Below are 20,075 nucleotides of genomic sequence, written 5' to 3' on the forward strand. Positions count from 1 at the left end.
CCCTGTGTTAGTCAGAAAGGGCTAGGTTTTGCTGTGGAAGCAGACAACTCTGAAATCTCCCTGGCGACCGTACGGTTTTCCCTCAGATTCCATGTGGCAGGGGCTTGTTTCTGCTCCTCAGACGCCCCGGCGTCTCATGCCCTTTGGGTGTGAGGCAGCCACAGGGGAGAGCGACCAGAGAATCGTGCCTGGGCCAGCCCGGAAGTGAACGCGTGTCGCTGCTGCTCACTCTCGTGGGCCAGGAGTAGCCAGGTGATCTCGGAGAGCCCAGGACTTGGAAACGGAAGGGAGCAGGTGGAGGCGGTGATTACCAGCAGCTGTACGCCAGCCCAGCTACAGGCCTGCCCTCCCCTCTGCGCCTGCGGCGTGGCGGGGGGGGCACCCCAGTTTAGGTCTGCCACATGGGCTGTAATCCCAGTGGTGATACTTAGCAGCTGTGCAACCTCATGCAAATCACGTCACCTGCCCCGGCCCGCTTTTAAAACAGAGATGAGTTAAGCTGCTTTGGGGAAGCCGTGAGGCTCTCACGAGGCAGCGAGTGGAAGGGCACTGGCTGTGGACGTGACGCGCACTAGGTGCTCACCAAGTATTTGTCAGAAGAGTAACTTCGTAGCGACATGTGCATCACATTCCTTGGCGGCACCCCCTGCCCTCCCCGTCCGTGAGGCCCTGGGCCTGGCCGTCCCATCTTCCATGCCCCCCTCCCCACCTCGCTGTGCTCCCAGCAGGAACCCTCAGATAGCATCAGGGGACTGGCAGGCCACAGGGTCTTGTTTGTAAAGGAGGCAGAGAGGAACCATTGTCCCCATGCGGAGAGGAGGGAACTGTCTCAGACGTGAGGCAAGCCCGGGCCGCACCTGAGAGCTTGCTGAGGTCTTGACCGAATGCCCTGCCTTGTCGTCTGACCACACCGAAGCCTCTGACGGTCTCCAGATTGACTGGCTCACAGGCCTGCTAGGACTCTGCTCCTCACGCACTCTTTCCTTCACTGGGCCGCTCAGTCACACAGTCGGGCCGGCCTTCAGCAGAGTTAAGTGTTGGCTGTGCTAGGTCCGGAGCTGGGAGAGTGGGGAGGGGGTCCTGGGCCTCCAGGCGCTCACAGACTGGTGGTTCTTCAGCTGTACTCATCACAAGTCCTAAGCAGGGTGAGAGCAGGGGCTGTGAGCAAGGATAATGCAGTGGCCTCACTCACCCGAGGTAGGGGAGTTGGGGAGGACTTCTCTGACAAAGCAATGTTTAGGCTGAGACCTGAAGCAGGAGTAGAAGTCAGCTGAGGGAGGCCTGGTGAGGAAGAGTGTTCTACACTGTGGGGACAGCAGTGGAAGAGGAGGAGGGGCAGAGCCCTCTGCCTAGCTAGACCAGAAGGCCCTGTGGCTGATTCTTGGTCAGGCATCCTCATGGCTGGCTCTGAGGGAGAGGATGCATAGAGGAGCCCGCATGGGCCCAGCACCTGGGTTCCCAGCTGTCCTGAGAGGGACTGGCTGAAGCCATGCAAAGAGGATAATGTGTTGGGACCTGGTGTGGCTATGGCCCCTCCCCTGTCCTCCATCATCAAACTACATTTGGGATGCACCCCTTCCCTCACCTTGCCCCCCCCCCCCCCCCCGTCTGCCTCTCTGCCTTGCAGACCCTGTGTGAGCAGCTTCGGAAGGAGAATGAGGCCCTGAAGGCCAAGCTGGACAAGGGCCTGGAACAGCGGGATCAGGCTGCTGAGAGGCTGCGGTAAGTCCAAGCTCCTCAGGAGCCAGGAGTCAGACGGGCAGGAGGAGAGGGGTAGTGCCTGGCACCGTTTTCTGGACGGAGGGCTGAGGGCTCTGAGGCTGTGGATGTCAGGTCCCTTGGTCCTTCTCTTTGGGTACCTTCTCTGGCCCTTTTAATATCGTTCTAGAGTGTCTTAAGAGCCTCAGAAGAGGGTCTGTACAAATTGCACTCCTTCCGTGGGAACTTGCTCCCTTAGCCTGTTAGCAGCGGGCGAGGGCTCAGGGCTTTGCTGCCCTCTGCTGGTCACCATCCAGCAGTGTCCCGCTGTTTTCCTGCTAACAGTCAGGGCTCCCTCATTTGCCTCCTGGCTCTCTGACTCCCCAGGATCCCTGAGGGTCAGGGAAGGCATTACACGTTCACACTCCCACCCCTCCCTCCTCTGCTGAGATCCTGATTCAGTGGGTGTGAAGCAGGCCTAGGCATTTTCCCAAAGACCTCTGGGATTACGATGTAGGTAGACCCGGGATCATACTTGAGAAACACTCTCTTGACTGTCCGCGTTTGAAGGGCCCTTCGAGATTATGCGGGTCAGACCCCGCACTGTGCCGAGGGGGAGACTGAGTCCCAGAGAGTAAGGCGTGTAACTACGGAGTCACTGTGCCATTTGGAGTCAGCATATATTTATTTATTTCCAGAGGGCCAAACAGTTGGGAGTTTCAGAGCCATAATGACTCCATTCATGGATCTGAGACCCCAGGCTGGAGGAAAGACTCATGGCTAGAAGGCAAGAGTGCAAGTCCCTGCTGTGTGACCTTTGGAAAGCCACTTGACTTCTCCGTTTTTCTATTATGACATGGAAACTTAGCTGGCAAATACAACATAAATATTTTCCCTAGTTCAGTCATACCTGAACCCACATCAACTCTTTTTATTATGTCCTATGTCACCTACCTTATTGGTTTAAGAATTTGCTTTTATTTGAATCATGTTTTTACTTAAAATTATGATAAAGAAAACATGCAGTTAACAGAATAAATAAAACTTGGAGTTAATAGAAAACAGCATTACCTGCAATCAATAGAAGACAGCCCCAACAATAAATACAGTGAACATGGAGGGGTTTTACTAAGTTCTGGCAAAGTGCCGTGGCCCACAGGGGGCTCTGGGCCTGAAGCCTGCCCTCTCCCTGTGAACAAGGCAGACCAGCATGTCCTGGAGGAGAGCTCCAGACCTGTTAGCCTCGGGTGAGACTGTTCCCACGCTCTACACAGGAGGTTTGAAGCTGATTGGAAAAGGTGTAACTTTCTCCCTGGAACTCGATCAGGGTCATTTAATGCAGGTTTGGATGCATCCTGGAGATCTCATGTGTGCAGACCTCCCACAAATGGGAAACCCTGCTGTTGATGACCAGAGACTTCTAGAGAAGCCCAGATTGCCAGCAAAGGGACCTAGGGATGCCTTCTTTTGTTCTCCCCAAGGGCAGGTTTTGGGGTCCCGCCTTCTTCTCCAGGATGCAACTACACTTCAGATGAGTAGAATGTCCGAGGACCCCAGCCTCCTTTACGCAGGGCCAGCAATGTGACCTCTCTGTTTGCCTCTGACCCAGGGAGGAAAACCTGGAGCTCAAGAAGTTGCTGAGGAGCTGCGGCAAAGAGGACGCCTGTGGGCAGCCAGGTGCACCACAGATAGAAGGTGCAGGCAAGAAGGGGGTGGCCGGACAGCAGCAGGTACGTGCCCAGAGACTCCTTCCACGTCATCCTCGGTCACCAGGGTCCCGTGGCGGTGAGCTCACCACCTCCTGCTGCAGCCAGCTCCCCTGTTACAAGGTTCTCATTAGATGGCGTCTCTTTGGCTTAGCCTGACGGTTCACGCCCCTGGAACTTCCACTCCTCAGCCCTCACTCAGCATCCCATCCCCTGGCATGCACACTCAGGCTGCTGGCCATGACCACGGCTCGGTGGCCCCCACAGGCCTTCTCCTCTCCAGGCTGAGTAGCTCCAGTTCCTTCAGCCACTGCTCATAGAAAGTGGTGTCGAGTCCTTCGCTCAGTCTGGGCACATTCCCTAAACATGTTCCTGTTTGTGAAGGTCTCTGATGGGTGGGTCTCAAAAGTCAGTTCAACATCTCAGATATTCCTGGCAGAATTAGGGTGTTGGGTTGAGAACGCCCCTCAGGGGACCCTGGTAAGCTCCTGGGATTGTGTCCTGGGTCCACTGACCCGGAGAGAAGAGGGGGTTAGCTGACATTGCCATGGCCTGGCACTCCTTCCCACGGCTGCTCCCAGCTGTGGCTCACATCCAGTTCCCACGCAGGGGCTGGCTCTCCTCCCTCGCCCAGTCCGTGCCTTTCCCCTTCCTGCAGAGCTGAGCCCCAGCTTTTTCCTGACGTGTTTTCTCCTTTTAATGGGGTTTAATGGCTGCACAGCAGGACTCAATGTTTTTAACAAACCCCACACCTATGTAATGGCAGCGATTATCTTAATAACTTAATTCCTTGTTACTATGTGGCAATGTGGAACTTACCCAGGGCTTGCAAATCTGTCATCCTGTTTGGATCTCTGCTCCACACGTATGCTAGGCAGGGCCGGGGCGATTACTCCATGACACAGCCGTGGCAGGTGTGGAGAGGTCACGTGACTTCCTGTCATCAGGATCCCTGCATCACCTGCTAGCAGGTGGACCAGCGGTGTGGCAGAGAAGCATGCTGATAAATGGCCTTCTGAACTCCAGCCCATGAAGCCCCTCCCTCCCCCCCATTTACCCCTCCGGGCAGAGCCTGCCTTGGCCTTCCTCTTGTGGAAGTGACTGGTGGAGCCCCCTGATCTCCCGCGGGTTCCCTGAGCCACCACGGGTGTGGATTCTGTGGGCAGGCCTCTTCCCTTTCCCCAGCCCTTCGGTGTCCACTCGTGTGGCTCGACTCCCCGAAGGTCCAGGTCTTCTTAGCACCCCGCCAGAGAGGAAGGTCCCATGGGGGGGCATGTGTTACGGGCAGCGGCAGAGCCGGCCCCCTGGAGCCACATGTGGCTTGAGTGCTGGCCCCACCTCTTGCCAGCACGGCCACCTTGGATGAGTTACGTAAGCCAACCATGTGGCTTCAGTTTCTTCTGTAAAATGGAAGCGGTAACACTGGCCTCACAGGATGGTGGGAGCGTTCAGTGACGTGATACCTGTGACGTAGGTTTAGCGCTGGGCACGTGGTAACCTGTGAACGTTAGCTGTTACTTTTAATGGCAGCTTTGGTGCCCACAGCCAGGTGGCCTGACTCTTCTCTTCTTTGTGGAGGTTAAGGGTGTAACCCCCAGGAGCCCCATCCCCTTCCTCCTTGCCCTGTAAGGAAGTAGCAGGCTTCTAGGGGCAGGCCGGTCTCCCACCTTCCTTAAAGGTGAGGTCCCCTGGAGGGCTCCCCCAGCCTGCTCACCTACCACCCTGGTTTTGAGGTGTGCTGACAGCCCTTAGCTTGCAGGGGGCACTGGAGCCCCACGAGTTCTGCCCTCATGGTCCACCTCCCCCCAACTCGGACCCCGAGCCCCCCGGGGGGAAGTGCAAAGGGTGCAGGAAGGCAGGGGATAGAGAGGATGTGGGCAGTGACCCCAGGACAAATGCTGACAAGCCCACAGGCTATCAGAGGTTGGGGGCCTTCGGAGCCCATCTTTGATCTCGTACCAAGGTCCAGAAGGTGTGTGGGTCTCGGCCTCGTGCTGGCCTCGGAGTGAGAGCCAGCACTCCACTGCTGGCCTCCAAAGCTTCTGCTCTTTTGCCCCAACATTTCCTAGTTCAAAAAAAATTTTTTTTAAACTTTATTTTGAGATAACTTTAGATTTGTGGAACAGTTGCAAAAGTAGTCCGGAGAATTCCGTGCCCCCTAACCAGTTACATAACTGCGGTTCACTGATCAAAACTAGAAGATAAACAATATTATGAACTAAACTATAGACTTTGTTCCGATTTCGCCAGTTTCTCACTCGTGTCCTGCCCCTGCACTTTCTGTGCCCGCGCCGCCAGGCCGGGACCGCACGTTTCCTTAGCTTCCTCCAGTCCGTGACCGGGTCCCAGCCGCGCCTTGTCTTTCAGGAGCTTGACGCTTTGGAGATCTTCCGCCAGTGATTTTGTAGCGCGTCCCTGAGGGTCGAACTGTGATCAGGCGAAGGGTGTGCACTCGGATCATGAGGGCACCGCAGGAGTGACGCCGTGCGCTTCCTGGTGCATCCGGCAGGGGCACATGACGTCAGTGTGTCTTATCACTGTCCACACCGACCGTGTGGCTAAGGGGGTGTGTGTCAGTTTCTCCATAATAGAGGGACCAGGTTTCCCCTTGTAGTTAATAAATACTTCTTTTTGAGGAGAAACTTTAAGTCTGTGCAAATGTCCTGTTTCTCCTTACAGTTCTCACTAATTTTAGTATCCATGATGGGTCTCACCTGCAGAGGTCATCATTACCATAGTAGATTTTGAATTTCCCTCGCTCCTTCTATATTCGGTAATTGGAATTCTTCTGTAAGGGAGAGTCATCCCTTCTCCCCCACCTATTTATTATTTATTTATTTATTTTTTAAAGATTTTATTAATTTGACAGAGAGAGAGACAGCCAGCGAGAGAGGGAACATAAGCAGGGGGAGTGGGAGAGGAAGAAGCAGGCTCCCAGCGGAGGAGCCTGATGTGGGCCTCGATCCCAGGACTCTGGGATCATGCCCTGAGCCGAAGGCAGATGCTTAACGACTGAGCCACCCAGGCGCCCCCCCCAACTTACTTATTTATTCAGCTATTCCTTTCTACCACTTACAGACTCAAGGATTTTTTTTTTTATTCTTCTGGTTACAATCCAATACAACCATGATTTATATTTTTGTTCAAATTGTTCCAGCTTTGGCCGTAGGCAGCTCTTTCAGGTTGTCTCCTACGCCCATGAGACATGCCTTTTTTCTTCTTCATATTATTATTGAGCACTTTCTTTTTTTTTTTTTTTTAAGATTTATTTATTTTAGAGAGGTGGAGGAAGGGGCAGAGGGAGAGAATCTCAAGCAGGCTCCACACCCAGCACAGAGCCCGACATGGGACTCGATCTCACAACCCCGAGATCATGACCTGAGCCGAAACCAAGAGTTGGATGCCTAACCGACGGAGCCACCCAGACACCCCAGCCCCGTCTTATTTTCTGGCACAAGATACTCCAAACTCTGCTTGTGTTTTCCCTGCCCCTGGAGTCAACCACTTCTCTCAGGAACCCTGTCTCTTTTTGTTGGAGAACAGCATGTAGAAACCAGGATCTGGGTACTAGATGTGCTTGCTGCTACTGGAGACTGGAGTGTCACTGCATTAGGCTCTCTTGAAGGACGGAGCTAGGAAGCACGTGTACACGTACTGATCACACAGACACATCTGTGTTCCATATCTTTCTAAAAAGCTTTTTAAGTAAACATTGTATAAAATGTTAAAAAGAATCTATAAGTCTTGCCTTCTAAGTCCGAGGATTTTTGGTTGATGTTGGGTGGGGGATGGTGGCAGTTCCTTAGGGATAGAGTCTGAGCCGGGGAAGAAGTGGCCATGGGAAGAGGAGCAGAGGGCAGGAGGGCAGGGGAGGAGGAATAATGATCTGAATAGACTTTCCAAAGCAGCCTTAGTCATGGCTGGGATGTGTAGCAGTGTCCTGGATGGTGGGCAGAGTAGAGAAGCAGGAGACTGAGGCCTGGGTCCCTGGGTAAAGGCCTTCGAGGAGCACCGAGTGCCTGACAGAACTGTTCGTGGAGGCTTTGCTGAGTCCTTGTGTGGTTCTCCCCAGGCTTGTGTGGCAGCAGGGAAGATCCCAGAGGCGGGGGCCTTGGCTGCGACTGAGAAGAAGGTGAAGGTGCTGGAACAGCAGCGCACTGAGGTAGGCAGCTAGCGGGGCTGGCGGTGGTCAGGGAAAGCCCTCCGTCCCTCCTGGGCCTGGCAGGACAAAGGCCCTCCCTCGGCCCCTGTCTTGTCCCAGATCACCATGGTGAGTTGCCATGGTGACCAGGAAGCCATCTGCCTGTGGGAGAGACGTGCTGCCTTGTCCTGGGCTCTTGTTTCTTAATCAGTTCCCTTGCCTACAAGGGTCACTCGGAAGAGGTGGCATTTGCGGCCTGGCCTGAAATTGTTGGCAGGGGGATAGTTTAGGAGTGCCCCCCTGGTACACCCTGGATAGTGGAAGGAGGCTGTGATAAGGTAGGCAGGTGGCAGCTTCAGGGATGGGGGGCCTGGGGCCCCTCTGTCACCATGCAGCTGGGTCAGGGAGGGACTGTTACAGAAGGAGAGGATCCGATGCCTTCTTGCGGCACTGCTTCTCACCAGCTGGAAGTCTCCAGAATGGAGGCTGTGCCCATGTGCCTCCTCCGTCTCCCACCCCAGGCCACTATTTCCAGACTGGAGGTGGAAGCCCAATCCTATCTGTTGTCTTGCTGCTCGTCCCCACACAGCTCAGCTTCTCCTCCGGATCCCTGGGCCTTGCTGCCCTTCCTGGGCCTCCAGCCCATTTGCAAGTCAGGCCTCCATCAGTCTTTTGCTTACGTGTATATCAGTTTTGGTTTTCTTTTTGTATTGCTGTAAGGTGTTTGTCCTGATGACAGAAGTAATATAATGCTCATTAGAAAAATAATTAGAATCTCACCACCTAGAGATGCCCACGTGTTGGCAACAGCCCAAAGTTTCATTATGTACTTACTAATGTCTAATGTGTTTTTTAAAAAAAGCAGAAAAAATTATATCCTCAATACTGCATGATTGCAGATTACTGTTTTTCTTTTCTTCAAAATTAACTATATCTTCGAGGATAGTTATTAACGTATGAAACATACACTCTATTTCTTCCCTTCTGAGTACTCTTTATCGTATGTTAACGTGTCTGAAACGGGGATAGCTTTTCCCATTGTTTTATGTATCTAATGGCGTGGGATTGTTTTTTTTTTCCCTGAGGAAGTGTTGTGTCACGTATGGCAAATAATTCGGGTCATCTTAGAAATGCCACAGAGTATTAGGGGCCTGATTTTCTTAAAAACTGCACAGCGCCTCGTTTTCAGGCTATAGGGTAATTTTCTTAACACACCTCCTACGCTTCGGTAGTCCTCTCGATTTTGCTGTCACCCACGTTGCTGAGACGGCCAGCCGGTGCGTGTGTACCGCCACACACTCACGCACATGCTTCTCCAGGATTCGTTTTCAGGGTTAAGGAAAATGGGAGCGGGAAGCTTTCCTGCGCGATCCCAGGTTGCACGTGTGTCGTGAACCTGTGCACCCAAATTATGCGCTGCTCTTTGTGTTAGTCCCGCTTCCCTGGCGAGGATAGAGCTTCCTCCTCGGGGAGCGGGGAGCGCCGAGTCTCCAAGGAGGGAGTGTTGGCAGCAGAGCGTCCGTGGCCGCCGGTCTCCCGCACGCACCGCGCGCACCGTGGGCAGCCGGGCTGTGCCGAGTCGTCCCTCCCTGTGCCTTCACTGCTCGTCTCCTGCTAACCCGTCTCTCCCCACAGCTGCTCGAGGTGAACAAGCAGTGGGACCAGCATTTCCGGTCTATGAAGCAGCAGTACGAGCAGAAGGTAGAGTGGGGTGATGGGGACTCATGGCTGAGTCCCCGGTTCCTGGCTGTGCTCTCGGGGCCTCCCCGGTCTCCCGCCTGCTGCTTCCTTCTCAGGAGCTTTGAACCTTGGAGGCTCACCCCTTCCCTCACGCACTCCCCCTCTCTGCCTTTGAACCCAGATCACTGAGCTGCGCCAGAAGCTGGCGGACCTACAGAAGCAGGTGACTGACCTGGAGGCTGAGCGGGAGCAGAAGCAGCGTGACTTTGACCGAAAGCTCCTCCTGGCCAAGTCCAAGATCGAAATGGAGGAGGCAAGTTGACTGCTGGCCGCTGCCGGTTCCGGGCGGGAGGCCTCTCTCCCCGGCCCAGTAGCCGAGAGCTCAATGTAGTGAATAGACGGTGGGGCTGGAGTCGGGGGGTGTGGGGGTTCCAGCTCTGGCTCTAGCGCTAAGGGCTGTGTGGCCACAGCAAAAGCATTTTCCTTCCCTGTACCTCAGTTTCCCATCTGAAGATCGAGGAGATTGGGTCAGCTATTGTTTTCTATATTTTCGTGTTTGCGCGCAGAAGAGCTTTTTGTTCAGTTGAAATGTTGCGGACTAGGGAACCGCGCTGGGAAGCATAGACTGAAGGAGACACACGCAGGCAGCTTGCGCGCTTGATGGCAGTGAGCTGCCGCTGAGTGTTTAGAGTAGTGATGGCTGTTCGGTGGGGGGCTGCCAAAATATTAGACAGAGCTCCCTTTCTTCACTCGTCTAGCCGCTGTTCAACAGAGCGTGCACTTGGCGCCGTGCTGGGCTCAGAGACGCAGCGGGGAACAGATCAGCGGGTGGGGAAGAAACGGGAAACAGGTCATTACAGAAGCAAATACATACAAGTGTCTTCGTATCACAGGAGAAGTTCCAGGGAGCAGGGAGAGGGCATAAAGGGGAACCAGGTTCAATCTGAGGGGAGCCAGGAGCACGTCCCCTGAAGACAGCCTCTGATCCATCAGAGTGTGACTGATAGCAGCCGAGGCCTTCCAGGATCCTGGGACAGCTTAAAGAGGAAAGGCCACTGGACCCCCAGACTCTAAGATTGTATTTATAGTGTCTTCCCCTTCATGGGAACTGGGCACAGTCTGCTTTTGCCTAGCTTGAAAATGGCCATGTTCAACACAAATTGCATTTCGGAGTTCCCTCTGTCAGCAGGTGACACTCAGGGCTTTATCGGAGGGGTCAGCCTGCCCCAGCGACCACGCCTTGCCTTGAAGGTGTGTGTTAGTTAGGGAGGACACTTCCTATATTTCCTCCGAGTGCACTCACGTCTGGGACTGTCCGCCAGAGCTCTAGCTCTTTGGTCCCTTCCCCTAGCTTGCATTGGTGGGTGAGATAAGTCCCTGGAATGGGGCAGTGCTCCCTGTTAGCGGCGGGGAGGTGGCCCTGTGTTAAGGACACATGGTGATAGAGGCCATGCTGATCCTGGAGCCTCTCAAGTGGGAGTCCAGAACACCTCCCACAAGGTCTGCCCAAGGCTGCTCTCCCCGTTCTCTGGCTGACCTCCCCTGTTTGAAACACTTCCTTTGACTTGCAAGGGGAGAGAGAGCACCAGAATGAGGAGACCTGGCTTCTAGCCCCAGCTCACTGTGTGGCCTTAGGTAAGTCACCTCCCCTCTCTGGACATTCATTCCCATAACATCAGGAATTAGGATTTGATGCTCTCTGAAGGCCAGTCCAGTGTGGCCCCCTGTAGTGAAGGAGTCCTGTCTCTTCCATAGTGAGCTTCAACCTTGAAGCCCTCCTGGTTTCTTCTCAGCTGTGACATTCTTTCTTTTCACCTAGCAGTACTTTGTTTCTCTGTGGAGGAACGCTGTCTACGTTTTACGCTGCGTTTATTTCTTTAAGTGTCTTCTCTCCTCGGCTTAGAGACTGTAAGAGCTAAAAGGTCCTTTAGGTATTTCTCAGTGGCTGATCACTTCTGTGTATCACAGAAGAGCCCTGTGCAAATCTCGTGGCAACTATGGCTCTTCTCCCTAGAAAATGGCACAGCAAAATTTTGCATCCCGTTTTGGGGTTCACAGACCTCCTGACACCCATCCGCGATTCACGTTAAGAGCCCCCGAGCCATGGCAGCTAGGTGAGCATAGACCAGAGAGTACTGTGACAGTGGCCAAGGTCTTGGCTCGTTGGCAAAGGAGCTGGTATCAGAACCCGGAGTCTTTCACTGAACTGAGCTGCCTTTTCCTTGAGGACAGGACGCAGTGGGCATTATGGCTCTGCTGCCCTGCGTGGTGTCTTCACGTGAGCACTGGGGGCTGCTGAGAGAGAGGCCGAGAGGAGGCAGGGCTGACCGAGGGCTGGGGCTGGCGATGCAGGGAGTTCAGGCCTTCCGGAGGGGCTCCCTGCTGACGAGCCCCGTGTTCCCTGCAGACCGACAAGGAGCAGCTGACAGCGGAGGCCAAGGAGCTGCGCCAGAAGGTCAAGTACCTGCAGGATCAGCTGAGCCCGCTCACCCGGCAGCGGGAGTACCAGGAAAAGGAGATCCAGAGGCTCAACAAGGTGGGCGCCTTGCATCTCCTTCGATGGCCTGTTTGATGATCTGTCTTCCCCTCCAGCAGGGGGAGGTGCTTCTCTTCACCAGCTGCTGTGCCCCCAGCGCCTGGCACAGTGCCCAGCACCAAGCACATGCTCGGGAAACACCTTCTGAAGGGAGTGGATGAGCAGAGGCCCAAGGGTTCCTGCCCTCGGGGATCGGGACCCAGGGAGACCGGGCATCTGGGTGGAGCAGATACCCGCTGCTTTGAGCCAAGGCGAGTGGGTAGGGGTGAGGCTGGCTCTGGGGGCTGGTGCTAGCCCTAGCTTCGCCACTCCAGCCTCTCCGAGTCTCAGTTTTGCCATCTGAACCCTGGTTGGACACCTTCCAGCACAGGGGTTAAAGGAGCGAGCTGACAAGAGGAAGCTTTGAAAGAAAACGTTCTCCAAAAGCCTGGAAGAGTTGTCTGTGGTTCATCTTTGCCTCCTTTTCTGTCTGTCTGCCTCCCCCCCGCCCCCGTCCCCTAACCTTGCCCCCAGCAGGCTGTGGCTTGAGTTTGGCATGTTCACAGGGCCCCAGCTCTGCTAGGGGGAACCCTTTCTCTTTGGTTTTGGGCTTTGATACGCATTGATTTTGCCGAGTCTGGGGAACCTTGGGACCTGTTCTCAGAGAAAAGAATGACCTGTCCCGAGCTGGGGGAGTCGAGGGGCTAAATCCGGGCACGGTATTGCACATGGTGCTGGACCCTAGAGGTCACTCAGGCTGGATCACTGCCCTCCGGGTTTCCCTGGCATAACGGGGGACAGAGACACACATGTGGGCGACTGATGCAAGGCAAGTGCCCTGCTTTGCTTGTGACCTCAGGCAAGCCTCTCCCTGTCCCTGGACCTCAGTCTTCTCATCTGAGAAATAGGCAGATGGAGCAGGAGGGTAAAGTGGAGCTGTAACTTCCCCTCCAACGTCTGGGGCTTACCTTCGGCTCAGCAGTTTCCGTGGGTTTCTGGGAGAATCAAGGAGACTAAGCGGGACCCAAGTCCAAGTTGGGGGAGGTTTTCTTTATCCCCCCACTGTCTAGGGAGGCATTGTGGGTGCCGTGCTGGGGGCTAACGTCCAGGTGGTGATGAGTGTGGTGGGTCCCGAGCGGGGTTCCAGAGTTCTCGGGTAACACGTTAACCGAGCTGAAGGAGAAAACCCATTAATAGGGACCTTTTAAGAAGCTCTGAGCACAGTGCTTCCATAAAGGAAAGTATTTTGTGAGCATGGTAGAATAAGGATGCTTTTCTTCTTTATCTTCAAAATGTTATTTCGTGATGTTTCAGCCCATTTTCATGCTTAGAAAGGCAAAATATTAAATAAGTCAAAATTAAATTCCAGTGTAATCTAACTACAGAAGAGCTGGGGACAGAAAGGCAGGCTTGGCAGCCATGGGTTTGGAAAGCTGAAGAATCTGAGGGCAATGCAGTGGTTGAGGACATGGAAGCTTCCCTGAAGGGCTTAGTATTCTCTCTAGGTCTGGGTGCTAGGAAGTGAGCTGCACCTGCCCAGGGAAGGGGAGCTTCTCCCTTCTAGGTGAGGACCCCCCCCCCGGTTAGCCTGCTTTTAAGCTATGTGACTTTGGACACATCACGGTTTTCTGAAGCTCAGTTTTCACATCTGTCAAATGGACGTGACAGTCATAGTCTTTTCTATTTAGGACCGTGGAGAGGATCCAATGATATGATGTGTGTACAGGATGAATAAATAGTACTGGTGATAGCAGTTAGTATCGTCACTAATGTCAGGAAGGGGGTCACTGAAGATGACCTCTCCAATGAGGCCAGACTTCCAGGGCTCCTGCTGATGGGCCTGTCTCCCTTCTTCCTGATCCCAGGCCCTGGAGGAAGCCCTGAGCATCCAGGCCTCCCCCTCCTCTCCATCAGCAGCATTTGGGGGCCCGGAAGGAGCTGGCGGCCTCCTAAGGGAACAGGAGCTGGTCACGCAGAACGAACTGCTGAGACAGCAGGTGAGCCCGAGAGGATGAGGTCAGGTAGGAGGTGCTGAGTGGGGAGCTGGAGCATTCCTGAGGACCCAGGATGGGATTGGAATCATGTGGAAACTCTAATTAGCAGTCCACCTTCTGGCTGTTGGCCAGGACCCCTGGCTGGTTATAGGCTTATCCTTTCTGGCACTGTGTCCCTAACTAGGTCATTCCCCTGCCACCTGTTTGATCTAACCATCTCTATACCCAAGCTGTGCTATTATTAACCTGGTATTTTAAAAATAAGTTTTAGGGGCGCCTGGGTGGCTCAGTCAGTTAAGCGTCTGCCTTCGGCTCAGGTCATGATCCCAGGGTCCTGGGATCCAGCCCCACATTGGGCTCCCTGCTCAGTGGAGAGCCTGCTTCTTCCTCTCCCTTTGCCATTCCCCCTGCTTGTGTCCTCTCTCTCTGTCAAATAAATAAATAAAAATCTTTTAAAAATAAATAAATTTTAAATAAATCACTTTCAATAAATGTATTTAAAAAGGAACTTTATATCACTACTAGAAATGGAAAACACTGCTTAGTACTTGTCACAAATGGAAAGTAACTGTAAGCAATAAATACAGTGAAAGAAAAACAGTATTAAAGTCTAGCTGGATACTGTTGCCTGATGAAGACTCTGAACTTGAGTCCTCTTCCAGGGAAGGGAAGGGAAATTAGTAAATACTGGAAAGATGTTAAAGACATGCTAGCATAAATGGAGACCTTCTCCTTGAGGGCACCCGCGAAGCCTTGGGGGAGAGTTCTGTAGGTCCTCTGGGATCCAGGAGACAAACTCTAGTCTTGCACCCACGCTCTGGGCCTGTGGCCTCACCTCTTGTGGGGGCTTTAGCTGAATGAAAGGATTGGACTGGTTGGGGGCTTGTGAACCCGCCTCTTTTTTTTTTTTAAGCCATGGATACCTTGTTTAAGTAAAGCCCTATGTTGAAGCCCAGCTGTAAACTCGAGGGACCTAGCTCTACTCTGTGTGTGGGTGGGGGTGGGGAGCCACGGGTGCACCCGTTCCCCTTCTCACAATGACTGAGGATGGGGTGAAACCAGCAGGAGGCCAGAGCAGTCTGAGCCCTTCCTCCCTCACCCCGCCCTCCTCTCCCCTCCCCTCCGTTCCCTTTCAGGTGAAGATCTTTGAGGAGGACTTCCAGAGGGAGCGCAGTGATCGAGAACGTATGAATGAGGAGAAGGAAGAGCTGAAGAAGCAGGTGGAGAAACTGCAGGCCCAGGTCACCCTGTCCAACGCCCAGGTGAGAGCAGCTGGGCCAAGGAGGGGGCACCCGGCCTGGCCTCACGGGGCGGGGGGGGGGGGGGGGGCGTGTGTGGATTGGCGGGTCCCGCGTGCGACTGGAAGTCAGGACACCCTGGTTCTTCCAGCTCTGCTACCGAATTTCTGCATACCTCAGTGAGTCCCCTCCCCTTTCTGACCTCTGCCTCCCACCTCCACCATCAGAGCCCCCCACTCTCTCACGGAATAGAACTAAAGGGTGTCAATAGGAACACAACAGCAACAGGAGGCTCGTGTGAACCCTCCTGACCTGTGTTCAGACCACCCACGGTGAGCAGCATCACCTGCAGCCACCAGCCAGGGCTGTGCTCTGCCCCACCGGGGCCCTCCGTCCCGGGGCTCGGCCAGGCTGGCCACCGAGAGTGCTGGCCCGTGCATCAGCCTGTCAGCGCTCAGGGCTGCTTATGGCCTGGGTCCGGGCCTGGCAGGACGTGCCTGGGCCAACAGTCTTCTCTCCCTCCCTCCTTCTCTCAGCTAAAAGCGTTCAAAGACGAGGAGAAGACAAAAGAAGCCCTCAAACAGCAGAAGAGGAAAGCGAAGGTGAGGAGGTTTGAGGGAGGAGGGAGCACTTACCTCATCTCACCTTATTCAGGGAGCTACAGTCTGAGGGGACAGGCAGCATCTCCGCAGGCGTCCAGCTAATTAGTGAGGTAATGCAGGTCGAGCACTTCGAACGTACTTGGTACAGAGCAGGCGCCGGGGACACGTTAGCTGTCATCGGTGGATATTTTGTGCCCCTGTCCAGCCACCTGTGTCCCTGTACCAGCCACCTGTGTCCCTATACCCAGCCACCTGTGTCCCTGTACCAGCCACCTGTGCCCCTATACCCAGCCACCTGTGTCCCTATACCCTGCCACCCGTGTCCCTATACCCAGCCACCCGTGTCCCTATACCCAGCCATTTGTATCCCTATACCCAGCCACCTGTGCCCCTGTGCCAGCCACCTATGCCCATCTACCAGCCACCTGTGTTCTTATACCCAGCGACCTGTGAACCGGTACCCAGCCACCTGTGCCCATCTACCAGCCTTCAGATAACTAAAACACCAAGCAGAGAAAGGGAGATGAGACGGGTGTCACTGGGGATGGCCTGTCACAGGCTAGAGCCAGACGTCAACATTTCTTGCAGGCCTCTGCGGAGCGCTACCACGTGGAGCCCCACCCAGAGCACCTGTGCGGGGCCTACCCCTACGCCTACGCGCCCATGCCAGCCATGGTGCCACACCACGGCTTTGAGGACTGGTCCCAGATCCGCTACCCCCCGCCCCCCATGGCCATGGAGCACCCACCCCCACTCCCAAACTCACGCCTCTTCCATCTGGTGAGTCTGCGTCCCCCCTTCACTCCAGGACACACAGAGAGGCCAGCCCATGCGCTTTCCAGAGGCAAGGTCAGGTGAGGGGGTGTGAGACTGCATCCTTGGCTCTTGGCTGAGCAGTACTGTGTGCAGGCAGATGTCCAGAGCCAGGCAGGACCGTCCAGCCCAAAGCCCCTCAGGGTCTCTGGTGTAGGACAGGAAAGGCTCAAAGGGAGGGCAGGAAGGAGGGCTCCCTCCAACCAAGCAGGCCAGGGGGATGAGAGTTTGGGTTTGACTTTTTCTTAGAACTTGCACTTGTAACCAGGTGCCAGGTCCTCACCATGCATTCTCTCCTTTGCTTTCCTTCTCTTTTCCCCTTTCCAATTTCCCTTCCCTTCCTCTCCCCTCCCGTCCCTTCTTCCTTTCCTTTTATTTGCTTATCATTCTTTCTCCAAAGAGCTGCTGCCACGTGTCCCATCCTCTCCATCCTTCTGCCACGGTCCTGCTTTGGCATCCCCGCTCCCACCTGGACAATGATGGTGCCTCCTGCCTGGCCTCTCTTCTGGCTTCTCCTACTCTGCCCCATCTTTACACACATCTTCTTGGAGATCAACACTGGAGTAGAGTGCAGGGCCTAGGAGATTGGCTCTGGGGTTATAGAGACCTGGAACCAAAGCCTGGCCACCTTCTTAGCTAGGTGACCTTCAGCAAGTTTCTTAACCCCTCAGCCTCAGTTTCCTTACCTGTAAAATGGGGATGGCCACCTGGATTGTTGTAAGGATTCAGTTGTGCCGGATTAACGTGTATTTAGTGCTGTGCTGGCGTGGTAGTTGCTACTGGAATGTTCGAGTGTGGTTTTTGACTACTAAGCACCGATTCTGTTGCAGCCAGAATACACCTGGCGGCCGCCCTGTGGCGGGATGCGCAATCAGAGCTCCCAAGTGATGGACTTGCCCACGACCAGGCCTGTGGCACCAGGTGAGCGTGGTCTGGCCCTGGGTCTCATCTTCCCCTTGGGGAGATAACTTCTTACCTGCCAGGAACGGCCTAGTCTGGGGACAATGTCACTACTTTCTGCTCTTGGTGGAAGAGAGGCCTCACGTTCCAGAACAGTGTTGAGAGGATAGGGGGGTGACTGCGGAGTGAGGGGGTTGAAGTCATTCATTCATTCATCTGAGTGTGGTGTCTAAGTGCCAGGCGCTGTGCTGGGTGCGAGGGAAGCCACGCGAGTGGAAACAGATAATGGCTCCTGCCCTTACGGAGCCTCCTGCCCAGGGAGGGAGGAAGAAATGAATAAAATGCACACCAGGAATCATACAGATGGGTATCCGATTGCGCTTCGGCGCCTGGAGGTTGGAGCGGGTTTTTGTGAGAGCAGATAGAAGAGCCTGAGCCAGGCTGGGGACAGCGATGTTGGAGTTGAGACCCTCAGAGGGCGTGGCATTAACCGGGTGAAGAGGGGACAGTGGAGGATGTTCTTGCGGAGAAATGACAACGACAAAGGCCCTGATGGGAGGGAGGGAAGAAGGGAAGCCCACTGGAGGATCGAGAGAAGGCTGGAGAGGCTGAGGACAGGGCAGGGAAGGAGAGCCGGGCGAGGCAAGGTCAGGGAGGTAGGTGAGTCCAGGCTGCACAGGGACCTGCCGATGATGGCAGGGGGCTGGTCTGTCCGAGAGAGGATGGGCCGTCCTTGGGCATGTTTAAAGCAGAGTGGCATGACCGATCAGGTCTGCATTTTGAAAAGCTCCATCCGATCATGGCGTTCGACATCAACAGTGGGGGACTGGAGGTTTGTTCACTGGTCACGGGAGGACTCCGGGGCCTCGAAGTGTCTGCCTTTGCTTTCTGCAAGGCTCTGTGGGACAGAAGGCACTGCCTTGCCTGTGGGTGGGAACAGGGAAGCCGAATCCTTCCACAAAGAGGTGTTTTCTACGGGTCGTGGCTTTGCCAAGCTAGAGCCCGCTCTGCCGGGAGGTCGGGGGCCCCTCACAGAAGGTGCGCGAGCAGAGGCTGCCGGTGACGGGGAGGCGGTGCGGTCTGGAGAAGCTAGCAGTTGGGAGGAGGCAGTGGGCTGGTCGGCCGTTTTCTCCTGGTTCCCACAGAGCCCTGGAGGTTGTGCGGAACCCCTCGGACGCTGCTGTGATGAGGGGCAAGTGGGCAGGGCTGCCCCCTCCCCAGAACCACTCCACCTCTGGGATCTGGAGCCAGGCGGGCTAAGCCCAAACACTTCCTAGATCTGGAACTTGAGGCAGATTCTTAAAAATCTCTCTGTGTCCTTATTCCCTCCTCCATAAGGGGACAAGAATCTGCCTGCTTCGTCAGGCTGGACAGGAACGGAATGACAAATGTACCTAAGGTCCTAGCCCAGGGCCTGGCGCTCGCGGCACTCAACTCTGTGATTTCCATTGTTGCTTGCTGGGTTTTCACAGGCCTTTGAAACCTACCGCAGCCCATCATTTTTAAAGTCCTCAATCTTTTTCTTTATTTAGAGTCTACAAAAAATGACCGTGAGGGGCCTCAGTGAGACCAGACCTTCGTCTCGCAGAGCCACCTGACCTCAGATTGCTGAAAAACTCGAGGCCATGTTCTCTGTGGGCCAGAGCCTTGGCTGGCTGGGAGGCTGATGGGCCACTGGGTTGTGCCCCAGCCCGACCCGAACTGTTTACAGACTGGAGAGGCTCCCCCCACAAGGCTTCCATTTGGCCCTCCTTCGGAGTGACGAGGAGAAGCTCACTACCTTGCAACCAGGTGGAGAGAGGCCTCATCTGACTGACCTGCCATGCTTTGTGGAATCCCCGGGGGACATCCATCTCAAGAGTGGGGTGCAGCTGAGACCCCTTCCTTTCGAAACTTCCCCGGAAGTGGTTCCAGCCCCTCTGTGGAACGTGTTCAGTTCACGTGTGTGTTTCACATTTGCTTTAAGCTCTGTAGTAGCAGGACCTGCCCCATGCCCAACCCTTCCCCTCTGAGGAGCTGCGGGAAGAACTGCTTCTACCAGAAGCAGAAGAGAATGACAGGTGGTCTGTTGCAGGGCCCTCCACTTCCACGCACGGCAGCCTTGCCAGCGCCCTGGCAGCCTGGGATGAAGGCCACGCCAACCACATGTGCTGAGGGGCCCACCGTGAAAGTACCAGATGCTCGGCCCCACAGCTGGAGGTTTGGGGTGCCAGAGGCCCAGATCAAGGTGGCTGGCTGTCCCTGGGCAGCTGTTTGCACGAATTTTGGACATAAATCCAAGTTGAAGATCACTATTCTGTGACTTGTGTTCTTTTATGCCCTGGCTAGTGTTCCCTTCCCGGTCAGTGAGAGTACTGCGTGCTGTGCCCCATTCCCCCCAGTCCCCTAAAACATCGCCAGGGCTCTTGGCAGATACGCCCTGGGCTCTGCTCCAAGCGCCTCTGAGGGTGGGGCACCCAGGGGCAGTGGACGGAGTCTGGGCTGAGAGTCCGGTAACCCGGGTTTACATTCCAGTCCTGCCCCTCACACATCTGGAGGCACTGGGCAAGGCCGGCCCTTCTGTGACGCCGTTTCCTCACCTGTCACGTGGAGTACCTCATCTCAAGAATTGCGGGAGGGAACGAGAGTGGATGGGAACTGGTTGTGTAAACTCCAAACGCCAAGTTAGAGAAGCAGAGCGGGTCTAGGTAGAAACCAAACAGCAGGGGCCCGAAGCACTCCATTTCTTTTTTCCTCCTCCAGCTCACTCCGTACCCACCCCAGCGAGCGTGGCCCCATGGAGGAAGCA

At 54.9% G+C, this 20,075-nt stretch overlaps 1 protein-coding gene across 5 annotated transcripts in view; it reads left to right on the forward strand.

Moving 5' to 3' along the window:
• TNIP1 (TNFAIP3 interacting protein 1) overlaps positions 1-19,578 on the forward strand; it is a 48,749-nt gene extending 29,171 nt beyond the window's left edge. For 3 of the 5 annotated variants that reach the window (XM_087867848.1, XM_087867847.1, XM_087867849.1), the window contains 12 exons: positions 1,628-1,722; positions 3,308-3,428; positions 7,477-7,566; positions 9,181-9,246; positions 9,407-9,538; positions 11,633-11,761; positions 13,606-13,737; positions 14,871-14,996; positions 15,509-15,574; positions 16,163-16,428; positions 17,218-17,308; positions 18,820-19,578. In XM_087867848.1, the coding sequence (XP_087723974.1) occupies positions 1,628-1,722; positions 3,308-3,428; positions 7,477-7,566; positions 9,181-9,246; positions 9,407-9,538; positions 11,633-11,761; positions 13,606-13,737; positions 14,871-14,996; positions 15,509-15,574; positions 16,163-16,428; positions 17,218-17,275 (1,281 nt within the window). In that variant the 3' untranslated portion in view covers positions 17,276-17,308; positions 18,820-19,578. The remainder of the gene's footprint in view (positions 1-1,627; positions 1,723-3,307; positions 3,429-7,476; positions 7,567-9,180; positions 9,247-9,406; positions 9,539-11,632; positions 11,762-13,605; positions 13,738-14,870; positions 14,997-15,508; positions 15,575-16,162; positions 16,429-17,217; positions 17,309-18,819) is intronic. The other 2 variants (XM_045815370.2, XM_045815374.2) reach the window with 2 other exon arrangements.
• Positions 19,579-20,075: the final 497 nt, after the last annotated feature.

The sequence above is a fragment of the Ursus americanus genome, chromosome 15 (genome assembly GCF_024610735.1).
Source record: "Ursus americanus isolate L20-20 chromosome 15, mUrsAme1.1.p, whole genome shotgun sequence".
Classification (NCBI taxonomy): domain Eukaryota; kingdom Metazoa; phylum Chordata; class Mammalia; order Carnivora; family Ursidae; genus Ursus; species Ursus americanus.